Genomic DNA, 25,533 nt, shown 5'->3' on the forward strand with positions numbered 1-25,533 from the left:
ACCTCCTGACTTTATGAATGAGCCTACCATGGGGAACCTTATCAAATGCCTTGCTGAAGTCCAAATACACCACATCCACTGCTCAACCTTCGTCGACCTGACTTATCACCTAGTCATAGAGTCATAGAGATATACAGCATGGAAACAGACACTTCGGTCCAACCCGTCCATGCCAACCAGATATCCCAATCCAATCTAGTCCCATCTGCCAGCACCCGGCCTATATCCCTCCAAACCCTTCGTATTCATATACCCATCCAAATGCCTCTTAAATGTTGCAATTGTACCAGCCTCCACCACTTTCTCTGGCAGCTCATCCCATACACCTACCACCCTAAACCTACACCCTCTAGTTCTGGACTCCCCGACCCCAGGGAAAAGACTTTGTCTATTTATTCTATCCATGCCCCTCATAATTTTGTAAATCTCTATAAGGTCAGCCCTCAGCCTCCGACACTCCAGGGAAAACAGCCCCAGCCTGTTCAGCCTCCTCAAAGAACTCAATAAGGTTTGTGAGGCATGATCTGGCCCTCACAAAGCCATGATGACTGACTTTAATCACACTATGCTTGACCAAATAGTCATAAATCCTATCCCTCAGAATTCTTTCCAAAACTTTACTGACCACAGATGTAAGCCTGACTGGTCTGTAATTGCCAGGGATTTCCCTATTCCCCTTCTTGAAAAGAGGAACAACATTCGCCTCCTTCCAATCCTCTGGTACGACTCCTGTGGAGAGGGAGGAAGCAAACATCCTCGCCAACAGCTTAGCAACCTCCTTTCTCGCTTCCTAGAGACTTATCTATCTTAATGTTTTCCAAAATTTCCAGCACATCAACTTCATTAATCTTGATCTGGTCTGTCATGGAGCAGACCAAACTCCCTCCAAATATATTACGAAGAAAGTGCAGACCCTCATGTTTCCTTATTTTAAAGGTAAAGATAAGGCATTGTGTTCGGGATGCAATTCGATTGGTCAAACTACCAGGCTTGGAACAAAACACACTCCATTCAGACACTATAATTAAAATGCAGGCAAAAAGAAACGAAAGAGAACAATTGTCTTCACTGTAACTCTGTAATGACTAACAAAATCAAATATATATTAACCATGACTAATTAACTATTCCACTGTTAACCATGACTACTTAACTGTTCCACTATTAACTACTACCAATTAACTGTTCCAATACAGTTGCATCCCATAAACACACCCTTAGTAAAGGCAAATTCAGGAATACAGATTGTCTAGCAGCAGGAAGATAACCCCAGCATTTTCGCTGTAACAGAGAGAGAAATAAGAGCTTCCACATCCGGCTTCCATATCCCAGAAACTGCTGAAAGCTAAAACTGAAAATCTTGGTTCTGTGACAGCTTAACTCCACCCATTCAGGCTGCTTCTATTGTTCTAACGATAAGAAAAAGATTCAAGACCTCACAAGTTGTTTACTTCATTGATTTCAGCAGCCTGTTCAGAACCTTTGTCTTAACCTTTCTTCGTAGAAATAAAACAGGACAAAATACACCTCTTATAGCCATAGTATCATCACAACAACTAATACAGAACAGGACCTGGGGCTGTGGGGGTGGGGAACAAACATGGAGAAAGGTATTCACACTCTGAAATTGTTAAACTCATTGCTGAGCCCTGAGGGCTATAAGGTACTGAGGGGGTAGATGAGGTGTTGTTTCAGGAAAAAGGCTGGAATAACATAAAAGCAGTGAAGTTAGAAACGTTTGGAGATGTGAATTTGAATAAATTATTTTCTAATTTTTTACATTTGCAGCTCTCAATATCTACATTTATTCGCAGCCTCAAACTGCACTTCACCAAATGATGCTGACCCATACACACCCCACCCACGCTCACATCCACACAGACACACACAGAGACAGGCATAAAGAGAGAGACACACACACACACACACTTATCACACATCCACTTCCTTCCACTTGCACACAAACACACATCTCCTGTCCACACACATACATCCGCACCCCCTCACACACACCCATACAAAAACACCCCTCACCCACACAGACACCCTTCCATACACACATTCCCCCCACCTCATACACACACATTTCCAGTCCCCCACACATCTACCCCACAGACACACATATCATCCACTAACCACACAGACACATTCACCCCTAAACACACACCACATTCCCCCCATCCCACACACACATTACCCCAACCACACACAAACACACACAAACACACACACAAACTCTCTTGCCTCTAAATCTCTGTTTTTTTCTCCCAGTCTCTGTGATCCTGGATGTGGAAACAGCACATCCTGAGCTCGAGGTCTCTGAGGATCTGAAGTGTTTGAGATGGACCTGGACCCGGAGGTATCTCCCTGACACCGGGAAGAGGTTTAAACACCGGGCCTGTGTCCTGGGATCGGAGGGATTCACATCGGGGAGACATTACTGGGAGGTGAAGGTGGAGGGGAATCGGGGCTGGAGTCTGGGAGTAGCCTCAGAGTCTGTGGAGAGGAAGAGAGGTATCAGTCTGATCCCGGAGAACGGATTCTGGACCATGGAGTGGGTTGGGGATCGGTGTTATATGAACTCCCCTCTTCGATCCCCTCTCTGTGCTGGTCAGATCCCCAGGAAGGTGGGAGTTTATCTCAGTTATGAATCTGGGACAGTTTCATTTTACAATGTGGACACCATGTCCCTTCTCCACACCTTCACTGGGAATAAATTCACTGAGAAACTTTATCCTTTCTTCGAGACATGGGATGAAAATCAGTTTCTGAGAATCTGCTTTTAAAGGGACGGGGCCTCAGGACTCCCTGAGAAGACCTGACACTGGGGTTAGGGTCAGAGGTCAGGGATTGGGATCAGAAACCCCTATTGACAACAGGATGTTACAAAATGTGTTGTTGAATTTCAAGATTATACTTCCTAAAATCACAACTGAAGTGTAAATAAATCACATCCAAATATGCTGATGCTGAAAATGAAAAGCTACATTAAATTTTTTGTCTCTCCTTCCTTTATTTATTCCCTCCTTCAGTCAAACCTCCACAGTACCCCCTCCATCTCTTCACCTGTTTCCCAGTCTGGAGCTTGGATTTCTCTGTGTTTCTATTTCTCGCTCTGCACTGGGCGCATGAAATCCTGAAGGGGATATCCAAACAATGAAGGGTGATAAAGCTGCACTTTCACAGCATGCTTTATTGATCTCCTTGTATTATTAGGGAGGGGAGAACAAAATCCACTCTGTCACAGGAATTCCAGCATTCAAACTATTTAACTCCAGCTCTCTCTCCACAGCTGTTGCCAAACTTGCTGAAGGTTTGCAGCATTTTCTGATTTTTTTCAGATTTCCAGCATTTCCCCAGGGTTTGATCGTGTGACAGCGCCATCTGGTGGATGTGATCGTCACTGAATGGTATTGGGCCGCAGTACCGTCTCTCGACAGACGGTGGCGGTGCTGTACCATGTCTTTAAAAATACTCCAAGGATCATCGATCAATTTGCAAATTCTCTGAAAAGTAAACGCTCTTCACCAACACTGCATCGGCGCCACCTCGTGCTCCCGCGAGGAGGTAAAGCAATTCATCACCTTCACCAACAGATTCCACCCTGACATTAAATTTACCTCCTTCCCAAGATCCACAAGCCTGACCACCCTGGCCGACCCATTGTCTCAGCATGCTCCTGCCCCACTGAACTCATCTCGACCTTCCTCGACACTGTCCTATCCCCCCTAGTCCAGGAACTCCCCACATAGTTCGAGACACCACCCACACCCTCCACCTCCTCCAAGACTTCCGTTTCCCTGGCCCCCAACGCCTCATCTTCACCATGGATATCCAATCCCTCTACACCTCCATCCGCCATGACCAGGGCCTCCAAGCCCTCCGTTTATTCCTCTCCAGACGTCCCCAACAGTACCCTTCCACCGACACTCTCATTCGTTTGGCCGAACTGGTCCTCACCCTCAACAATTTCTCCTTTGAATCCTCCCACTTCCTCCAGACCAAAGGAGTAGCCATCGGCACATGTATGGGCCCCAGCTATGCCTGTCTCTTTGTTGGCTATGTAGAGCAGTTGATCTTCCGTAATTACACTGGCACCACTCCCCACCTCTTCCTCCGCTACATTGATGACTGCATTGGCGCCACCACGTGCTCCCGCGAGGAGGTTGAACAATTCATCAACTTCACCAACACATTCCACCCTGACCTTAAATTTACCAGGACCATCACTGACACCTCCCTCCCCTTCCTGGACCTCTCCATCTCCATTAATGACGACCGACTTGACACTGACATTTTTTACAAACCCACCGACTCCCACAGCTACCTGGATTACACCTCTTCCCACCCTACCTCTTGCAAAAATGCCATCCCGTATTCCCAATTCCTCCGCCTCCGCCGGATCTGTTCCCAGGAGGACCAGTTCTACCACAGAACACACCAGATGGCCTCCTTCTTTAGAGACCACAATTTCCCTTCCCACGTGGTTAAAGGTGCCCTCCAACGCATCTCGTCTACATCCCGCACCTCCGCCCTCAGACCCCATCCCTCCAACCGTAACAAGGACAGAACGCCCCTGGTGCTCACCTTCCACCCTACCAACCTTCGCATAAACCAAATCATCCGCCGACATTTCCGCCACCTCTAAACAGACCCCACTACCAGGGATATATTTCCCACCCACCCTTTCCGCCTTCCGCAAAGACCGTTCCCTCCGCGACTACCTGGTCAGGTCCACACCCCCCTACGACCCACCCTCCAATCCTGGCACTTTCTCCTGCCACCACAGGAACTGTAAAACCTGCGCCCACACCTCCTCCCTCACCTCTATCCAAGGCCCTAAAGGAGCCTTCCACATCCATCAAAGTTTTACTTGCACATCCACTAATATCATTTATTGTATCCGTTGCTCCCGATGCGGTCTCCTCTACATTCGGGAGACTGGGCGCCTCCTAGCAGAGCGCTTTAGGGAACATCTCCAGGACACTTGCACCAAACAACCACACCGCCCTGTAGCCCAACATTTCAACTCCCCCTCCCACTCTGCCGAGGACATGGAGGTCCTGGGCCTCCTTCACCGCCACTCCCTCACCACCAGACGCCTGGAGGAAGAACGCCTCATCTTCCGCCTCAGAACACTTCAACCCCAGGGCATCAATGTGGACTTCAACAGTTTCCTCATTTCCCCTTCCCCCACCTCACCCTAGTTCTAAACTTCCAGCTCAGCACTGTCCCCATGACTTGTCCGGACTTGTCCTACCTGCCTATCTCCTTTTCCACCTATCCACTCCACTCTCTCCTCCTTGACCTATCACCTTCATCCCCTCCCCCACTCACCCATTGTACTCTATGCTACTTTCTCCCCACCCCCACCCTCCTCTAGCTTATCTCTCCACGCTTCAGGCTCACTGCCTTTATTCCTGATGAAGGGCTTTTGCCCGAAACGTCGATTTCGAAGCTACTTGGATGCTGCCTGAACTGCTGTGCTCTTCCTGCACCACTAATCCAGAATCTGGTTTCCAGCATCTGCAGTCATTGTTTTTACCTCGTTAAATTTATCTGGACCATCTCTGACACCTCCCTCCCCTTCCTGGACCTCTCCAACTCCATTAGTGACGGCCGACTCAACACCAACACTTTTTACAAACCCACCGACTCCCACAGCTACCTGGATTACACATCTTCCCACCCTATCTCCTGCAAAAATACCATCCCGTATTCCCAATTCCTCCACCTCCTCCGTATCTGCTCCCAGGAGGACCAGTTCCACTATAGAACACACCAGATGGCCTCCTTCTTTAGAGACCGTAATTTCCCTTCCCACATGGTTAAAGATGCCCTCTAACGCATCTCATCCACATCCCGCACCTCCGCCCTCAGACCCCACCCCTCCCGTAACAAGGACTGAACCCCCCGGTGCTTACCTTCCACCCTACAAACATTCGCATAAACCAAATCATCCGCCGACATTTCCGCCACCTCCAAACAGACCCCACCACCAGGGATATATTTCCCTCCCCAACCCTTTCTGCCTTCCGCAAAGACCGTTCCCTCAGTGACTACCCAGTCAGGTCCACACCCCCCTACAACCCACCCTCCAATCCTGGCACTTTCTCCTGCCACCGCAGGAACTGTAAAACCTGCGCCCACACCTCCTCCCTCACCTCTATCCAAGGCCCTAAAGGAGCCTTTCACATCCATCAAAGTTTTACCTGCACATCCACCAATATCATTTATTGTATCCGTTGCTCCCGATGTGGTCTCCTCTACATTGGGGAGACTGGGCGCCTCCTAGCAGAGCGCTTTAGGGAACATCTCTGGGACAGCTGCACCAATCAGCCACACTGCCCCGTGGCCCAACATTTCAACTCCCCCTCCCATTCTGCCGAGGACATGGAGGTCCTGGGCCTCCTTCACCGCCGCTCCCTCACCACCAGACGCCTGGTGGAAGAACGCCTCATCTTCCACCTCGGAACACTTCAACTCCAGGGCATCAATGTGGACTTCAACAGTTTCCTCATTTCCCCTTCCCCCACCTCATCCTAGTCCCTAACTTCCAGCTCAGTAACTGTCCCCATGACTTGTCCGGACTTGTCCTACCTGCCTATCTCCTTTTCCACCTATCCACTCCACCCTCTCCTCCCTGACCTATCACCTTCCCCCACTCACCTATCGTACTCTATGCTACTCTCTCCCCACCCCCACCCTCCTCGAGCTTATCTCTCCACGCTTCAGGCTCACTGCCTTTATTCCTGATGAAGCGCTTTTGCCCGAAACGTCAATTTCGCTGCTGCTTGGATGCTGCCTGAACTGCTGTGCTCTTCCAGCATCACTAATCCAGAAAATGTTCCCAGGGTCGAGATGCTGCGACTGCAGGTGAAGTTGAAGTTGCTTTCAGGCAACGAATATCTTTATTTATTTCAAGCATATACTTTATTAGAGTCATAGAGATGTACAGCACTGAAACAGACCCTTCTGTCCCATTGGTCCATGCTGACCAGGTATCCTAAATTAATCTAGTCCCATATGCCAATATTTGGCCCATCCCCCTGTCAATCCTTCCTACTCATATGCCCATCCAGAAGCCTTTTAAATGCGGTCGTTGTACCAGCTTCCACCACACACCATTCACTGTGTGAAAAAATCGCTCCTTCGGTCCCTTTCAAATCTTTCTCCTCTCACCTTAAACCTATGCTTTCCAGTTCTCCCACCCCAGGGAAAAGACTTTGTCTCGTTACCTGCCATTCATATACAAAAGAAATACACACTAGAGTTGTAGAGCCATGGAGATATACACAGCACAAAAACAGATTCTTTAGTTCAACCTGTCTGTGCTGACCAGACAGAGGTTGACTAGATGCTCCTGATGGTCACTTCACATAGCTTCCACAGAGGAAGTCCTGCAGGCAACAATTCTTCTTATTTCAAAAATATTCTTCATTCACAAAATACGTCTACGTATAACATAGGACATAGAACAATACAGCTCAGAACAGGCCCTTTGGCCCTCGATGTTGCTTCACCTGTGAACGCATCTAAGCTCATCCCCCTACACTATCCCATCATCATCCAAGTGCTTATCCAAGATTTGGTTAAATCTCCCTAATGTGGCTGAGTTAACTACATTGGCAGGTAGGGCATTCCACACCCTTACCATTCTCTGAGTAAAGAACCTACCTCTGACAACTGTCTTAAATATATCATTCCTCAATTTGTGGTTCTGCACCCCCATCATCCTCGGAAAAAGACTTTCACTGTCTACCCTATCTTATCCCCTGATCATCTTATATGTCTCTATCAAATTCCCCCCTTAGCCTTCTTCTTTCCAATGAGAACAGACCCAAGTCTCTCAGCCTTTCCTCGTAAGACCTTCCGTTCAGACCAGGCAACATCCTGGTAAATCTCCTCTGCACCTTTTCCAATGTTTCCACATCCTTTCCAAAATATGGCGACCAGAACTGTACACAATGTTCCAAGTGTGGCCGCACCAGCGTTTTGTATAGTTGTAGCATGATATTGCGGCTCAGGAACTCAATCCCTCTACCAATGAAACCTAACACACTGCAGTGCCTTCTTAATAGCACTATCAACCTGGTGGCAACTTTCAGGGATCTATGTACACGGACTCCAAGATTCTTCTGCACACCCACACGACCAAGAATCTTTCTATTGATCAAATACTCTGCCTTCCTGTTATTCTTCCCAAAGTGCATCACCTCACATTTAGCTGCATTGAACTCCATTTGCCACCTCTCAGCCCAATTCTGCAGTTTATCCAAGTCCCCCTGCAACCTGTAACATCCTTCCAAACTGTCCACTATTCCACCGACTTTAGTGTCATCTACAAATTTACTAACCCATTGACTTATGCCTGCATATAAGTCATTTATAAAAATGACAAACAGCAGTGGTCCCAAAGCAGATCCTTGTGGAACACCACTAGTAACCGGACTCCAGGCTGAATATTTTCCAACAATCATCACTCGTTGCCTTCTTTCAGAAAGCCAGTTTCTAATCCAAACTGCTAAATCACCCTCACTCCCATGCCTTTGCATTTTCTCCAACAGCCTACCATATGGAACCTTATCAGAGGCCTTACTGAAGTCCATGTATACCACATCAACTGCCCTACCTTCATCCACATGCTTGGTCACCTTCTCAAAAATCTCAGAGAGGTTTATGAGACATGACCTGCTCTTGATGAAACCATGTTGATTATCTGCAATCAAATTGTTGCTTGCTAGATAGTTAAAAATCCTATCGCTTATAATCATTCCCAAAATAATCCTTGGGAACCAAAGGAAATCGAGGCAAGAGCGAGACCATGTTCTTTGGGAACTGGGCCGACTGGTCCTTTATCCCCTTCTCCATCAGGACAGATTACCTGAAGGTGCTGGGAATATGGTTCAGAGGGGCCGGGGTGTGTACAAATCCTTGGGTGGTGCTTATTGCCAAAGTGAGGCAGAAACCGGGCTTTCGGGAGCACCGTCCCCTTTATATTGTGGGTAAAACCCGGTTATCAGGTGTGAGGTAGTCCCTCTGTTGTTGTACGTGGCACAGATCTGACCCATTCCAAAACCTGCACCTTGCAGTTACCTGAGCCAACTTCCACTGTATCTGGAGGTCTAGGATGGACGGTGTCCACAGGGACACCATGTACCAAAAGCTGAAGAAGGGGAGGGAGGATGTACCCAACACCACCCTCACCCTGATAGCCCCCTTTGTGTGCAGCTCCATCAAGCTGTGTCACCACATACTGATGTTCAACTTGTCCCTGGTGTTGGGAAGGATGGGCCTGGCCTTGCTGCTGTGGAATGCTCCAAGTAGTTGGACTGTTCCCCATCACCGTCCTTCATGGAGACATTTACAAAGAGAAACACCTTTCACCACAATCCATCAGGAAGTGGTCAGCACGTAACATCCTTGATATCCTGAGGGAAAAGGAGAGGCTGGATCCGTTTATGTGGTTCCCTGAGCAGACTGTCAAAGTCATTTGGCAGAATGCCTCATCGCCAGAGCTCTCCAACAAGCACCAAGCCATCGCTGGGCTGGTGGTGAGAAGGGTGGTGATCCTTCATGTACACCCAGTGGGTCTGTGCCACTGCACGCTGCCCTCGAAGTGGTTGCAGGGAGTAGAGACTGTGACACCTCTCCTTCTGGAATGTTCCTCTGTAAAGGAAGGCTGGAGGAAAATGCAGTGCCTTTGTTGAGGTTCATCCTAAGCAGCTCTGTGACATGAGACTCTGTGCGGTATGGTCTGTTCCCCAGGATAAATATTGACTGTGCCTGGAGGACCATCATCTCATAAAAGATGCTCTTTGGTCTGCCCAAAATCAGTTGGTCTTCCAGAACAAGGAGGTTGACCCTGACTGAGTGTTGCAGACTGGCACATTCCAAGGTCAAGGACTGCGTGCTGAGGGATGCACTAAAGCTCGGGGCAGCTGCTGCCAAGGGGCAGTGGGTAAAGACCACTGTCTGAGGGCTTCTTGCCGAAGGTAAATGGGGTCCGTTCAGTTATTGGATCCTCCTATCCACTCAAATCTGTGTAAATATGGCCTTGTACAGGTAAGAAATGCCTTTGGTTTGTTCATTGCCACCTCCCAGTGAATCCCTCTCATCCCAGGGCACAGGGACAGGTTCAGTCTGTAAACCTCTTCCTGGTGTCAGGGATATTCCTCCATGTCCCGGTCCCTCTCAAACACGTCAGATCCTCAGATGCCTCAAGCCAGGGATTCACTGTTTCCACATCCAGAGTGACAGAGACTGGGAGAAAAAGAGAGAATTAGAGACAATTCCTGTGTGTGTGTGTGTGTGTGTGTGTGTGTGTGTGTGTGTGTGTCGGGGGCCAGTGTGTGGAGGGGGAAGGGCACATATGAGTATGTGGTTTGCATGTGTGTGTTGGGGGGAGGTAGGATGAGTGTGATGGTGGGTGTGTGTGTGTGTCACGTGCATGTGAGTATGTGTATGAGCATGTGAGAGTGTGAGAGTGCATGTGTGCATGTATGTGAGTCTGTGTGTATGAGTCTGTATGTGAGTCTCTGTGTGTGTGTGTGTGTGTGTGTGCGTGCGTGGATGTGAGCTGGGTGAGGTGTGTATGGGTGTGTGGGATGTATGTGGGGGGGTGGGACAGTGTGCACTGAGCACAGGAATGTGGGTCAGCATCATTTGGTGAAGTGTGCAGTTTGTGGTGGTGATAAATGTCGATATTGAGAGATGCAAAGTTAAAATAAACTGGAAAATAATTTATTCAAACATCTCCAAACATTTCGAACTTTACTATTTTTATGTCATTCCAGCCTTTTTCAAGCTTTTCTTCTGAATTTCCACTCATTCTGTTATGTTCAAAAAGCACAAAGTCTGTAGATAGTCAATCGAAGTAGCATTTTAAAAAGTCCTACTTTGGAAATGAAGCCAGCCTGGCTCCAGGATGAGACACAAACAGACTGGAAACATGGTCTCATACCTAACCTGCATTGTCTAACCATAGGTATCAGCTTTATTCTGATAAAACTTGAAGTTGTCTTGGGGCAGGGATTTACATGTTAATCAATCGAAACCTGCATCTCCGTTCAAACTGATTAAAGACTAAATAGCCATCAAGGGTCATAGAAAATAGAACATTACAGCGCAGTACAGGCAATGTTCTGCTGCGCAGACATCTTCCCCAGACAGGTACCTCACAGAGAACTCTGAAATTAGCAGCCTACACCCGTTGGGCTTTTGCCAGTTCTCCCTCAATTGTTAAAAAATGTCAGATTTTATACCACAAAATATTGGATCGTTTCATTGGTTTAAATATTATCAAAATATTAAATTCAAATACGATTGGATTTTGGTATCTTGGGGCATAATTTAAACAGATTGGCTGAATTTGAATTTGTTTTTGTCTCATGACAATCCATTTGCTCTCTTCGTGTTGACCATGATGGACAAGTTGACCAAAGTTGGAGGAAGTGACTGAGTTGATGGAGGTATGAGAGATTTGACCGCGATAAGAAATTTGAAATGGAACTGTCAATGGACAAGAAGTCAGCAAGTGCCAGGGGTGATGGGAAAACTAAATTTGATGCAAATTAGTTCATGGGCCGAAACGGTTTGTATGAGCTGTAGGAGTACGGAGAGCTGAAGACTGGAAAGATTTGGAATAATCGGGTGTGGCGATTTAATGTCATCCTGCCTGAGGGTTTCAGCATCAGATGGAGATTAGTGATTGTGTTTAAGGTGGAAGTACTCTGCCTTGGGAATGTCATTGGAAGCTCGGCTTGGGCTCAACCAGGGACTTGCTGCCAGCAGAGGAAACCGCCTGATTCAGACTCAGACATTTCCCAGGGAAAGGAAACAGTTCTGACAAAAAGCAGAAATCGTTGGAGACACTCAGCAGGTCTGGCAGCACCAGTGATCCTTGTCCAGAACTAGAAGCAACTCAGAGAAGGTGGTGTTTATGCTGATGATGGGGCCAGAGTTGTGAGAGTAAAAGAGTGAGCAGATAGGTGGAGAGGGAGCTTAGAGAGAGAGAGAGAGAGAGTGTGTGAGAAAGGAAACAGTAGACAGCAAAGGGATTGTTGATAAGAGGCCAGAGCAGATGACAAGCTCGATAGCTGACAATAGGGGCTGTGAGTGGACGTAATTTGGATGGTTGTACTGAAAGCAACCCATTTCATGGGAGCCCCTGGGATTGTTGGGGTAAATAATAGACAAGAAAGAGGTGTTCTTGGTACAAATTGTTAAACTCAGTGTTTGAGTCCTGAAGGTTATAAGGTCCCCAAGTGGAAGATGGGGTGTTGCTGTCCCAGCTGGCATTGAACCTTTCTGGAGTATTGCAGCAAGATGGAGACAGACATGTTGGCATGGCAACATGGTGATCTGTTGAAGTCGTAGGCAACAGGAAACTCAAGGAGTTAATTCAGTGGTTGCGGAATGGGGTACGTGGCTGGGTCTGAGGCCAGTGGCTTAGATCTTAAGGTGTTTGGGTGAGTTCGACCAAAGGATCTGTTTCTGGGCTGTATGACTCTATGATTCGATAAATTGATAACAAAGCCATCTTTGGTGAGGTAGGGGGAAGTCATTCACACCCAGATATGGTCAATCCAGCATGAAGCCTGTGTACATGTGAAACTTACCACCTGCATTCATTTGTATGGACCTTGAACATGACCCAGAATATCATCAAGAAAAACTTTGAGAAGCTGCACAGCTTCATGTACAAGGATGAATCTACCCTGTTTCAGCAGCTAAAGGAGTAGGTGAACCAACAGAGTCATCAGTTACAGCGATAGATCGATCAGATCCCCAGAGATCTGTTGTCACTGGATGTCAGCATCAAGACAATGGAGGAGAAGATAAGCCAGCAGGACACGTTACCTTCCTATTGGGAAACCGAGCTGCATTCTCTCACCTTTCCGGGGACAGATTCCAGTTGGGGTTGTTAGCGGCCTGCAAACTGTCAGCCAAAATATAAAGACCAGTGGCCCATAGACATCCCCTCTCCATCTCACGACGATGGGGTCTGTTGTTCAGGTTTTCACCCCCCCCAGGGACTGATGGAGAATTGGGGGTTAGTAATCCAGGGTGGCCAGGAAAGAATCCATTCGAGGAGTTCAGGAGGGGTTGATTTAATGGAATGGACCATGTGAGCTGGTTCTGTGCTGTGAATCCTGCACGGTTCTACAGCTGTGTACTCAGTCCAGGGGAATGTGGCTGGCCTCCAGGACTAAGGGCAGCACGCTCGGCCAAGACTGATATTGGCTAATTGCCACGGCTGTGAAACACCACTGGAGCCACTATGTGTGCATTAAACACATCCCAATCTTATCGGTCAGTTCACCGTGCCCTAACTCTGCTGTTCGGTGTGGATTCAGAGGTTACACTTGTCAGGAAACTTTGGCCAGGGTGAGGCAGGTTTTAATTTTGCCCTTTGTCAAAGAGGAGGTGGACAGATGATCAGAAAGTAATCTCCATAAGAGCCACAGTTGAGCTTGGAGGTGAGAGCAGAACCAGAGGCTTTGGATGGTCAGGTGGACATGAATAAATGTAGTTGGAAGAATTTCGGGAATTCTTAGGGAAGGCAGAGAGTGGTAGAAGGTGGAACCTGTCAGTACAAAGAATTGCTGGAGGTGAATGGGTTTGTGGGGACTCTGAACAGAAAGGAGCACTGAAGGATATACTGGTAGGATTGGATGAAGGGAACGAGGAATTGCAGGTGGAGCATTAACAAGAACATGGAGCTGTTCTGCAGCATATCCTGATTCAGTGTTGTACATGCTGTATAACTCAGCTGCAGCTGGAGGCTTGCAAAGTGTCAGAACTGGGATCTGGGGAGCAGTTCGGTCACTGGGTGAGTAAGAGAGCAATGATACAGCGATGGGAGTTCACACCAGGGCAACTAGGAAATTTAAATTCAATTAATGAACTAAATCTGGAATAAAAACTAAAAAACTAGTGTAAGTAGTTATGACCATGAAAACCACATGATTTTTTTAACAAAAAAAAGCACAGTCTGATTAATATCATTTAGAGAAGGAAATCGGTGATTATTGGCTCATTTGGATTGTGTGTGAGACTCTCAATCCACAGCAACACGTATGACTCTCTAACTGCCTTCACCGTGACCCAGCAAAACAATTTGGTGGATGAGTGTCATTTATTGGCCTTCTCGGTTTAAACAGAAAAGAATAGTTTCATTTTAAAAATCTGCCATATTAACTGCAAAAGAAATCAAATTTTGTGTGTTTATATTCTAATCTCTTTCTTGCGTTTGCAGAATCTGAAAGAAACACAGAAAAGGTAATGAATTCTAGTTCAGTACAACCATGTGGTAAAGTGTGTTAGGTTTGTTCCTGTTCAGTTGTGTGGGTTTACTGTTTTAACTCTATGAAGCTAATCTGATTGTAACCATCAATCCACAGTCCCACATACCCTCAATAACCTTTTCACCCCCACACTTAGCAAGAATGTTCACCTCTGTCTCAAACATATTTAAAGACTCAAATGTTGGACACACAGGGCTTGTTTCACTGGAGTTTAGAGGGTGAGGGGTGTATGAATGAATTTTTGGGGATATAGGTAAAGTAGTATTACTTCTGCAATTATAATTACTTATACAAGGTAAATGAACTCACACCAGTGTGTAATTGCTTCAACTAAGAGCTGAGTCAACAAGAATGCAAACTATGTGAAGGAAATATATAATTGTTTTTGTATTAGCTAAAATGTGCATACAAGAATGAAACATGCCTGCAAACAATGGTAGATGTTACAGACAAATAGATAAGGTGCTGTGAGGATGTAGGTTACGCCAGATATGCTTGTACAAGCAGTAGTTGTAAGCATCTGTTTCCCACTTTTACAGAAACACAGGAACAACCCCCAATTAAAAGGTCCTAAGGATCAGTATGGTTGGGGAAAGCACAGATGGAGGGAGTAGATAATGGTGAAGAAAGGATATACCTAACAATGGGCCAGTGGGGTGTGGTCAAACGGCCTCGTGAGGCCAGAAATAAGCATTTTGTCACAGACAAGGCCAGATAAGGCAAGAGATAAACAGGAGTAATGGGGGCCGGTCTTAGAGAAGTGGAAGATGTAAACGGGGAGGAGCAATGGGATAAAAAAAAGGAACCAAATTACATAAATATTGTGTATTGGTTGAATTCTGTGTGTGTGTGTGTGTGTGTGTCCCTGCCTTGTAGACAGTGGACATCGCACCCTCTTGCAAGGGTAAAATAAATGACACTACTGATTCAGATCTTGTCTCGGAATGAAATTATTGAAGTGAGTGAGCTTTATTTCTCACAAATTGTAGTATTTAAGATCCTAAATGGTCATGAAAAGATGGATGTGGAAAGAATGTTTCCCGTTGTGAATGAGCCCAGAACTCGGAGACATTGTTCAAAGGCTTTTTAAGGCGCAAACATCTGCTGATGGTCAAGAGGTTTTGGAAGGCCATGGAGGTGGGATCACTGACTCCTGAAGGGGAAGGTAGGTAGATTCTTGTTCAGCAAGTGAATCAAAGATGGGTAGATGGGTACGCAGAATTCAGAGCATAAACAGATCAGTCATGACCAAATTAAATGATAAGTTAGATCTGAATGTCCCAATGACCACTTCAGTTCCTAATTCGTACGTACGTATGGTCTTTCTGGAAGCTTGCTGTGTGCAAATCGATTACAACAGTCATATAGGAAAGAGTTTGTGTAAGTTGTAAAGTGCTTACCTGCCCAGTGGTCAGGAAAAATATTACATTTTTAAATTCTCAAGTAACATACAATATAACTCAATTTGTCCTGATCTTACATTTTTGAAAGCAACAAGAATGTAAGTATTTTGATCAGAGCTGAAAAGCTAAAGAGAACTTTGTGAAGAAGGCAACAGAAGCCTGGGTCTAACTGGGAATGGGTGAGGATGGCACAAGAGAATTGTGTATAATACATCATGACAGCAGATCTCCTGGTCGGAGGAGCTACAACCAACAGCAGAATATGTAACCCCTCAAGGAATAATAACTCCACTGGAAAAGTGGACAGTCATGGTGAACTAGACGCGTCAAAACAAGAGGTTTCCAATTTTGCCAGGCAGAGTAGTAAGCTTGAGGATTTTTGGGAAGGTTTAATCTGAAAATTTCTCAAAGTAGTTGGAGAGTAAATGAAATGAGTAACCCAGCAAAATAAATAAAAACAGTTGATGAAACCTTGTACAACTCTGTAAAAAGACCATGAGGCACAGCAGCAGAGGTAGGCCATTCAGCCCATCGAGTCCACTGCACCACCATAACCCTTGATGCTCTTATTGAATAACTATCTATCTATCTTGGGCTTGAGTACACTGAACAACCCAGCCTCAACAGTTCTCTGAGGTAAAGAATTCTACAGATTCACAACACTCTGAGAGAAAAAATTCCTCATCTCCCTTAAATGTGTGACTCCTTATTCTGAGATTATGCCCTTTGGTCCTGGATCGTCCTCAAAAGGAAACAACCTCTCCACATCTCCCCTGTCAAGTTCTCTAAGAATCTTGTACATTTCAACATGGCCCTCTCTCATTCTTCTACATCCTAATGAGTGCACACCCAGGATACAAATCCACTCCATTACACACAGTCCCTCCAAACCTGCCTAATGAAGCTTCTCTGGGCTGCCTCCAATGGCAGGATATCTTTCCACAAGATTTCAGCTATGCTCTGACTCGTGCCTTGTATAATTTTAGCAAAACACGTTCCTAATTTTGGACTCCACTCCCTTTGAAATAAAGGCCAATAATCCAGGCACGAGAGATTGACAAAAGTAAAGTTGAGAATAGGAGTCAATGGACCCGAAACACTAACTTTGCTTTCTCTCCCCAGACACTGTCTCAGAGCTCATGAGTTTTTCCAGCATTTGGGCATCAGGAAATGGCAAACACCACAAACAAATATTTTTTACTTGCCTTCAAAATGCAATAAATTATTTTACAAGTGAGAGTCTCAGAGTGAAGAACTTTAAGTTCGACTGGAAAACATAAATTACTCGCAATGATGATGGGAATAAAAACTGACAACCTGGATCTGGTGGATACAGACCCTCGGGTTTCATAATGTAACTTACCAACAACTCTACGGCTGAACAATCTTTCACAAAAACACAATGTTCATTCTCTCTTTGTAGGAAAGTGGAAAGGACTAATAGAGTCATAGATTCATAGAGATGTACAGCATGGAAACAGACCCTTCAGTCCACCCCGTCCATGCCGACCAGATATCCCAACCCAATCTAGTCCCACCTGCCAGCACCTGGCCCATATCCCTCCAAACCCTTCCTATCCATATACCCATCCAGATGCCTTTTAAATATTGCAATTGTACCAGCCTCTACCACATCCTCTGGCATCTCATTCCATACTCGTACCACCCTCTGTGTGAAAACGTTGCTCCTTAGGTTTTTTTTATATCTTTCCCCTTTCACCTTAAACCTATGCCCTCTAGTTCTGGACTCCCCATCCCAGGGAAAAGAGTTTATCTATTTACCTATCCATACACCTCATGATTTTATAAACCTCGACAAGGTCACCCCTCAGCCTCCGACACTCCAGGGAAAACAGCCCCAGCCCATTCAACCTCTTCCTATAGCTCAGATCCTCCAACCCTACCAATATCCTTGTAAATCTTTTCTGAGCCCTTTCAAGTTTCACAACATCTTTCCAATAGGAAGGAGACCAGATTAGCACCCAATATTCCAAAACTGGCCTAACCAATGTCCTGTACAGCCACAACATGACCTCCCAACTCCTGTACTCAATACTCTGACCAATAAAGGAAAGCATACCAAATGCTTTCTTCACTATCCTGCGACTCCACTTTCAAGGAACTGTGAACCTGCACTCCAAGGTCTCTTTGTTCAGCAACACTCCCTAGGACCTTACCATTAAGTGTACAAGTCCAGAGACAGTATATTCCTGTTAGGGTGAAAGGAAAGTCTGATAGGTATAGGGAATGCTGGATGACTAAAATTGAGGGTTTGGTTAAGAAAAAGAAGGAAGCATATGACAGTATAGGCAAATATATTCTACATAGATGAGTATAAAGGCAGTAGAACTATACTTCAGAGGGAAATCAGGAGGTCAAAAAGGGGACATGAGATAGAGTTTAGGAGAATCGAAAGGTTTTTACAAATACATCAAGGACAAAAGGATGACTAGGGAGAGATTAGGGCCCCTCAAAGAGCAGCAAGGCAGCCTTTGTGTGGAACCACAGGAGATGGTTCATCAGTATTTAGTGTGGAAAAGGACATGGAAGGTATAGAATGTCAGGAAATAGATGGTGATATTCTTGAAAAATGTCCATATTACAGAGAAGGAAGTGCTGGATGCCTTGAAACACATAGAAGTGGGTAATCCCCAGGACCTGATCAGGTGTACCCGAGAACTCTGTGGGAAGCTAGAGAAGTGATTGCTGGGCCTCTTGCTGAGATATTTGTATCATCAATAGTCACAGGTGAGGTGCCAGAAGACTGGAGGTTGGCAAATAATGGTGCCACTGTTTAAGAAGGGTGGTAAGGACATGCCAGGGAACTAAAGACCAGTGAGCCTGACCTCGGTGGTGGGCAAGTTGTTGGGGGGAATCCTGAGGGACAGGATGTACATGTATTTGGAAAGGCAAGGACTAATTAGGGATAGTCAACATGGCCTTGTGTGTGGGAAATCATGTCTCACAAACTTGATTGAGTTTTTTTAAAGTAACAAAGACGATTGATGAGGGCAGAGCAGTAGGTGTGATCTATATGGACTTCAGTAAGGTGTTCAACAAGGTTCCCTATGGAAGACTGGTTAGCAAGCTTAGATCTCATGGAATACAGGGAGAACTAGCCATTTGGATACAGAACTGGCTCAAAGGTAGAAGACAGAGGGTGGTGGTGGAGGGTTGTTTTTCAGACTAGAGGTCTGTGACCAGTGGAGTGTCACAAGGATCCTCTACTTTTTGTCATTTACGTAAATGATTTGGATGTGAGCATAAGACGAACAGTTAGTAAGTTTGCAGATGACACCAAAATTGGAGGTGTAGTGGACAGCGAAGAAGGTGACCTCAGATTACAACAGGATCTTGACCAGATAGGCCAATGGGCTGAGAAGTGGCAGATGGAGTTTAATTCAGATAAAGAAGAAGTGCTGCATTTTGGGAAAGCAAATGTTAGGAAGACTTACACACTTAATGATAAGGTCCTAGGGAGTGTTGCTGAACAAAGAGACCTTGGAGTGCAGGTTCATAGCTCCTTGAAAGTGGAGTCGCAGGTAAATAGGATAGTGAAGAAAGCGTTTGGTATGCTTTCTTTTATTGGTCAGAGTATTGAGTACAGGAGTTGGGAGGTCATGTTGCAGCTGTACAGGACATTGGTTAGGCCACTGTTGGAATATTGTGTGCAATTCTGGTCTCCTTCCTATTGGAAAGATGTTGTGAAACTTGAAAGGGTTCAGAGAAGATTTACAAGGATGTTGCCAGGGTTGGAGGATTTGAGCTATAGGGAGAGGCTGAACTGGCTGGGGCTGTTTTCCCTGGAGCGAGGGAGGCTGAGGGGTGACTTATAGAGGTTTACAAATTAATGAGGGGCATGGATAGGATAGATCGACAAAATCTTTTCCCTGGGGTTTGGGAATCCAGAACTAGAGGACATACGTTTAGGGTGAGAGGGGAAAGATATAAAAGAGACCTAAGGGGCAACTTTTTCACACAGAGGGTGGGGGAGGCTGGTATAATTGCACAATTTAAGTGGCATTTTGATGGGTATATGAATAGGGAGGGTTTGGAGGGATATGGCACGGGTGCTGGCAGGTGGGACTAGATTGGGTTGGGAAATCTGGTCGGCATGGACGGGTTGGACCAAAGGGTCTGTTCCCATGCTGTACATTTCTGTTACTCAATGTAAATGCATTGAGGGTTTGATTCGGCTGGGGCTGTGAAGTTGTTTGTCCTGCCCCCACTTTGGGATAATCCGTTGCTGGGCAGTGGAGAGTTGAGGGGAATGGAGACTGCCTGGTGCTGTTGGAACTGCACTCCAACAAGAGCAATTTGCCCTTCAGCAGTAGCTGAATAGGGAGTGCCTTTGCCTCAGTCTCAGGAGCTGTGGGTTCCATCTGTAATTCTAGAGCCTTGAGCATGAGCTCAGCTGGCTCTCCCGGTCCCATTCTGAGGGAGTGCTGCCATGTTGGAGGCATCACCTTTCAGGGTGAACTGAAGCTATGGCTTGGTCTACTCTATTGGCCAGGCAGTGGGGGAGGGGGGACGCGAAATAATCTGAGATCTCCTGGGTGTGCTGGTAACTGTAGCGTTGCTGTTTTTGGGAGTTTGCTGTGTACACATTAGCTGCAACTTTTCCTACACCGTACAACGCCTCAAAGGATCATCGAATGGTTGCAGCACAGAAGGGAGATCGTTCAGCCCATCCTTCAAGGACATCTCGCCTAATGTCACACCCCTACCGTTAACCCTGAGCCCAACAATCTTTCCCTTTGCAGATAGTGATCACATTCTCTTTCAAGAGCTTTGTTTGAACCTGGTTTCATTGTATGTTCAGACCGGGCATTGCAAACACTGAACCTTTTGATGTGCAAATCCAATTTTCCTTCATATCCCCTTTGCTTCATTGGCCGATTGGGGTGCAATGAGGAAAGCATTCCATTGGCTGAAAAGGCAGTTTGCTTTGTCCTAAAGTTCTGATAGGTGCTATATAAATGCAGGAAAAGGCATTACAGAGCAGTCTAATTTTTCTCTAAAGATATATAACTGACAGTAGAGAAACAATTCTTTTTTTTAATTCATGTTTGTCTTAAATTGTTCTAATGTTGAGTAATCTTTACAGTACTGTCAAATCTAACCCTCAACCCTGCCACTGCCTGTTCCCAGCTCTCTCTCTGTGGCCCAACCAGAGTAAGGTACAATGGGAAGCTGAAGGTGGTTCCTGACAACCCAGAGAGGTTCAACGTCGTGCCCTTCATCCTGGGCTCCGATGGCTTCACGTCAGGAAGGCACCACTGGCAGGTTGACGTGGGGGATGGCAAAGACTGGAACCTGGGTGTCGCCAAGGAGTCCATCAACCGCAATGGGAGCTGCGTCAGTCTCCCAAGCATGACTACTGGACCATATGCAGGGAGAATGACAGCTTTGGGGCTTTCCTATATCATCCGAAGGTGATCGATGTGAGAGGTAACCCCACCCACATTGGGATCTACCTGGGCTACGATGGAGGAAGAGTTTCCTTTTATGATGAGTTCTCTTTTCCCATCTGTTCACTTTCCACGCCAACTCCAGTCAGAAAGTGTATCCTTTCTTTTCCCCAGGCTTGAAGGTGACCAAGAGCAATCACGGTGTGCTGAGAATCCAGCACCTGGACTTGTGTGGGGGGGGAGGGGGAGGGAGGGCCTGCAGCTTCTCAGTTGCCGATTTGATATTGTTCATCCCATTGCACTCCCCCCCCCCCCCCCCAGTCACCATTACCAAACACTGTCAGGGCTTGCTTCCCAGAAACCCCTGCTAAAGTGTCAATGCTGCCTGTGGAGGGAGGTGGGGGGGAGGTCCTGGAAATGTCCAGTGACCTTACCTAAAGGGGAATCTCGTTGCAGTTCCAGGGAGAATATATGCAAACTGTTTTTTTTATTTCAAAAATATACTTTATTCATAAAATATTTGGATGATCTGTACAATTGGTCATGTCTTACATACGTAAACATTCAATTTCTTTGCATATAGAGATTAGAATTAATCATTCCTATATACAGGTCTGTACATTTACCATCCATATATTTAGCTGAGGCTTCAGCGGAGCCCACTTACTGCATGGGCCCCCTGTTCTTCTTCAGGCAGGCAGATGTTACACGGTGGTCTTTCCCCACCGCACCTTGGCGGCAGCTGCCCCAAGCTTCAGTGCGTCCCTCAACACGTAGTCCTGGACCTTGGAGTGTGCCAGTCCACAACACTCAGTCAGGGTCAGCTCCTTCAGCTGGAAGATCAACAGGTTTCGGACAGACCAAAGAGTGTCTTTCACCGAGTTGTTGATCCTCCAGATACAGTTGGTGTTGGTCTTGGTGTGCGTCCCAGTGAATAGGCCATAGAGCATAGAGTCTCGCGTCACGGCGCTGCTCGGGACGAACCCCAACAAACATCACTGCATTCGTCTCCAGACTTCCTTTGTGTAGGCACATTCCAGAAGGAGGTGTGTGACAGTCTCGTCCCCCTCGCAGCCGGGTCGAGGGCAGCGTGCGGTGCGGCAGAGAGTCCGGGCGTGCATAAAGGATCTCACAGGCAGAGCCCTTCTCACCACCAGCCAAGCCATGTCTTGGTGCTTGTTGGAAAGTTCTGGCGATGAGGCATTCTGCCAAATGACTTTGAAAGTCTGCTCAGGGAACTGCTCAACAGGATCTGCCCTCTCCTTTTCCAGAAGGGTCTCAAGGACACTACGTGCTGACCACTTCCTGATGGACTTGTGGTCGAAGGTGTTTTTCTTCATAAATTCCTCCACGAAGGACAGGAGGTACGGAACGGTCCAACTACTCGGAGCGTTCCACGGCATCGAGGCCAGGCCCATCCATCGCGACACCGGGGACAGGTAGAACCTTAGTACATAGTGACGCTTGGTGTTCTGCGTACCAGGGATCCACGCACAGCTTGATGCAGCCACACACAAAGGTGGCCATCAGGGTGAGGGTGGCGTTGGCTGTGTTTCTTCCCCCGTTGCCCAGAGCTTTATACAACGAGTCCCTTCGGACCCGATCCATCTTTGATCTCCATATAAAATGGAAGATGGCCCGGGTGACTGCGACGGCACAGGTTCTGGGAATAGGCCAGACCTGTGCCACATATAACAACACTGACAGTGCCTCATACCTGATGACCAGGTTTTTACCCACGATGGAGAGCAACCATAGCTTCCATCTGGCCAGTTTCTGCCTCACTTTGCTGATACACTCCCCCCAAGACTTGGCGCACGCCCCAGCCCCCCCGAACCTACCTAGCACCTTCAGGTGGTTGGTCCTGATGGAGAAGGGGACGGAGGAATGGTCGGCCCAGTTCCCAAAGAGCATGGCCTCACTCTTGCCTCGGTTCACCTTGGCCCCCGAGGCCCGTTTGAACTGGTCACATATGCGTCTGTGCAAGGACAGTGGATCCGAGCAGAAAACGGCAACATCGTCCATGTACAGGGAGGCCTTAACCTGCAGGCACCCGCTGCCAGGAATAGCCATCCCTCTCAAGCTTGCATCCTTCCTGATGGACTCGGCAAATGTCTCTGCAGCACACAACCAAGACTCTGTCGGCAGAACAGGTGGTGTTTCATTTTTCAGGAGAGAAAGTTTCTAACAAAATGCCACTAGGGTCATGGAAGGTGAGAGGCCTGGTTGGTTGGGGTGTACTGGGAAATAACATATTTCCTTTTCTCTTGACAATGAAACTGCAACCAATTTAAACCCCTCCCAGTTCCCCTCCCCCCTCTCTGTTCCAAACAATATGGAGGGGCAGACCAGACCAGGCCTCTAGGCTCACAAAACTAATCCAATGACATTGTGTTTTACAACAACAAAGCTGACCATTTGAACCTTCTGGTCTTTGCCAAGGCTAATGCTCAGCACACACTTTTGTTTCTCATTCCGTTGGTGTATTCTTATATCCTTCCAGTCATTTGCCCCGATCTCTTTCCCCTTAAATACTTCTATTATTCACATCATTGACACGTCCCACATTCTCATTGCACCTTTTAGACCCTCCTTGTCAGTGTCACCGAGGGAATACAGTTGTCCAGTTGTGGCAAAACGTATCCGCTGAATTATTTTATGAATGGAGATATAGACAAATCAACAGCATTAGAAGTCTGTTCTGTGTAAGAGCTCACTGGCAAGGCCATTTTATACAATTCCTCCATTATTTACAGTGTGTCTGGTTACTCCAGTTCCTCACAATGCGTGGTAGCCAGTATAAATGTGGTAGCACCATTCTTTGTAACAGGAACACTCCTCCTGTGTCACTTATTCAGTTGTTCCCAGCCTCTGTCCGACCTACAGCTTTCTTTAAACTGCCAGCGATGCTCACTCAGCACATCCTGTAATCTCCATTCACTCAGAGACACCGAAGAGTTTAAGTACACAGAGGATAATTGAACATTAATGTGATGGTATTTACTTGGTGGCTGTTGCTTGTGTTCAGTGCGCCCTGACTAGCTATGATATGGAGGATGGGTACAGCCCAACATAAAGGGAGCCCTCAACATGGTCTCACTGGCAGCTTTCAAACTGTTGCTGTCAATGATCAATGTTTAGTGTTTTGTGGACAACATAAGCTAACTGCAAATTTAAAAGTGAACAACTGGACCAGTGGTGGCTGTATATCCTTAGATTAGCTTTCCCATGCTGTACAGGCTATCAGAATACCAGGCAGTTTGTGAAAATGCTTCCTGTTAGGGTATTGGTATGTGGCCTGGTCCTCAAATTAACAGACTGGTTTGATTTTGAATTATTGCTGGTTCTTGTTGCATTAATGGTGCAGTTTGTTGGTGCATTAATCATATTACAGGTCACCCCTTCGCTTGTTATTCAGCTGCTGACACTTTACTCCCACCATCTGACAGTTTTGATCACCTGCAAAGACTTGTTATTCAGCCTGTCCATGTTCCACTCACAGCATTTGTATGATCTTTTGATATGTAATCTTAATTACCTGGAATTATCTTGAAATGATCTCTCTGTCTATACTTCCTGTGCCTGTGCGCTTCCCTGCACTTCACCTGACAAAGGAGCAGTGCCCTGAAAGCTTGTGATTTTAAATAAACCTGTTGGACTATAAATTAGTGTTGTGTGACTTCTGACTCAGAACAAGGAGTGAACCCCAACTGAGTGTTGCAGACTGGCACATTCCAAGGTCCAGGACTATGTGCTGAGGGATGCACTAAAGCTTGGGGCAGCTGCTGCCAAGGGGCAGTGGGGAAAGACCACTGTCTGAGATCTTTCTGCTGAAGGTAAATAGGGGTCCGTTCAGTTATAGGACCCTCACAGTGTCTCAAATATGTCAATGTGGTCTTTCACAGGGAAGAAAAGTCTTTGGTTTGTTTGTTGGGTAGAGTCAAACTCTAATGTTTGTTTGTTTCTTCATATGCTCCTGCACAGAACAGATGAGAAACAAAAAACAACTGCAGATTATGAAATCATGAGGGGCATGAATAGGGTAAATAGACAAAGTATTTTCCCTGGGGTGGGGGAGCTGGAGCAAGCCAGGCAGCACCAGGAGGTGGGGAAGTCAACTGTACAGATCAGAGCTGCTTCAGTGACTATGTATTAGATGCATTTTGTGAATAAAGAGTATGTTTGAAATAAAAAGAATTGTTGCCTGCAGGACGTCCTCAGTGGAAGCTATTTGAAGTCACAATCAGGAGTATCAGGTCGACCTCTGTCTGGTCAGCATAGAAGAGTCTGTTTCTGTGCTGTATATATCTCTGACTCTACAACTGTAGTGATTATGTATGTTTTCTTTTGTATGTGAATGGCATATGAATGGCAGATAAAGAGACAAGGTCTTTTCCCTGGGATGGGAGAA

At 46.4% G+C, this 25,533-nt stretch overlaps 1 protein-coding gene and 1 pseudogene across 1 annotated transcript in view; both read left to right on the plus strand.

Moving 5' to 3' along the window:
* LOC140455086 (uncharacterized) overlaps positions 1-2,992 on the plus strand; it is a 66,976-nt gene extending 63,984 nt beyond the window's left edge. Inside the window, 1 exon segment of the mRNA XM_072549750.1 lies at positions 2,271-2,992. Within this exon segment, the coding sequence (XP_072405851.1) occupies positions 2,271-2,785 (515 nt within the window). The 3' untranslated portion in view covers positions 2,786-2,992.
* A 414-nt stretch (positions 2,993-3,406) lies between these two features.
* LOC140455087 (zinc-binding protein A33-like) lies at positions 3,407-25,357 on the plus strand (annotated as a pseudogene).
* Positions 25,358-25,533: the final 176 nt, after the last annotated feature.

This window comes from Chiloscyllium punctatum, chromosome 30 (assembly GCF_047496795.1).
Source record: "Chiloscyllium punctatum isolate Juve2018m chromosome 30, sChiPun1.3, whole genome shotgun sequence".
Lineage (NCBI taxonomy): Eukaryota > Metazoa > Chordata > Chondrichthyes > Orectolobiformes > Hemiscylliidae > Chiloscyllium > Chiloscyllium punctatum.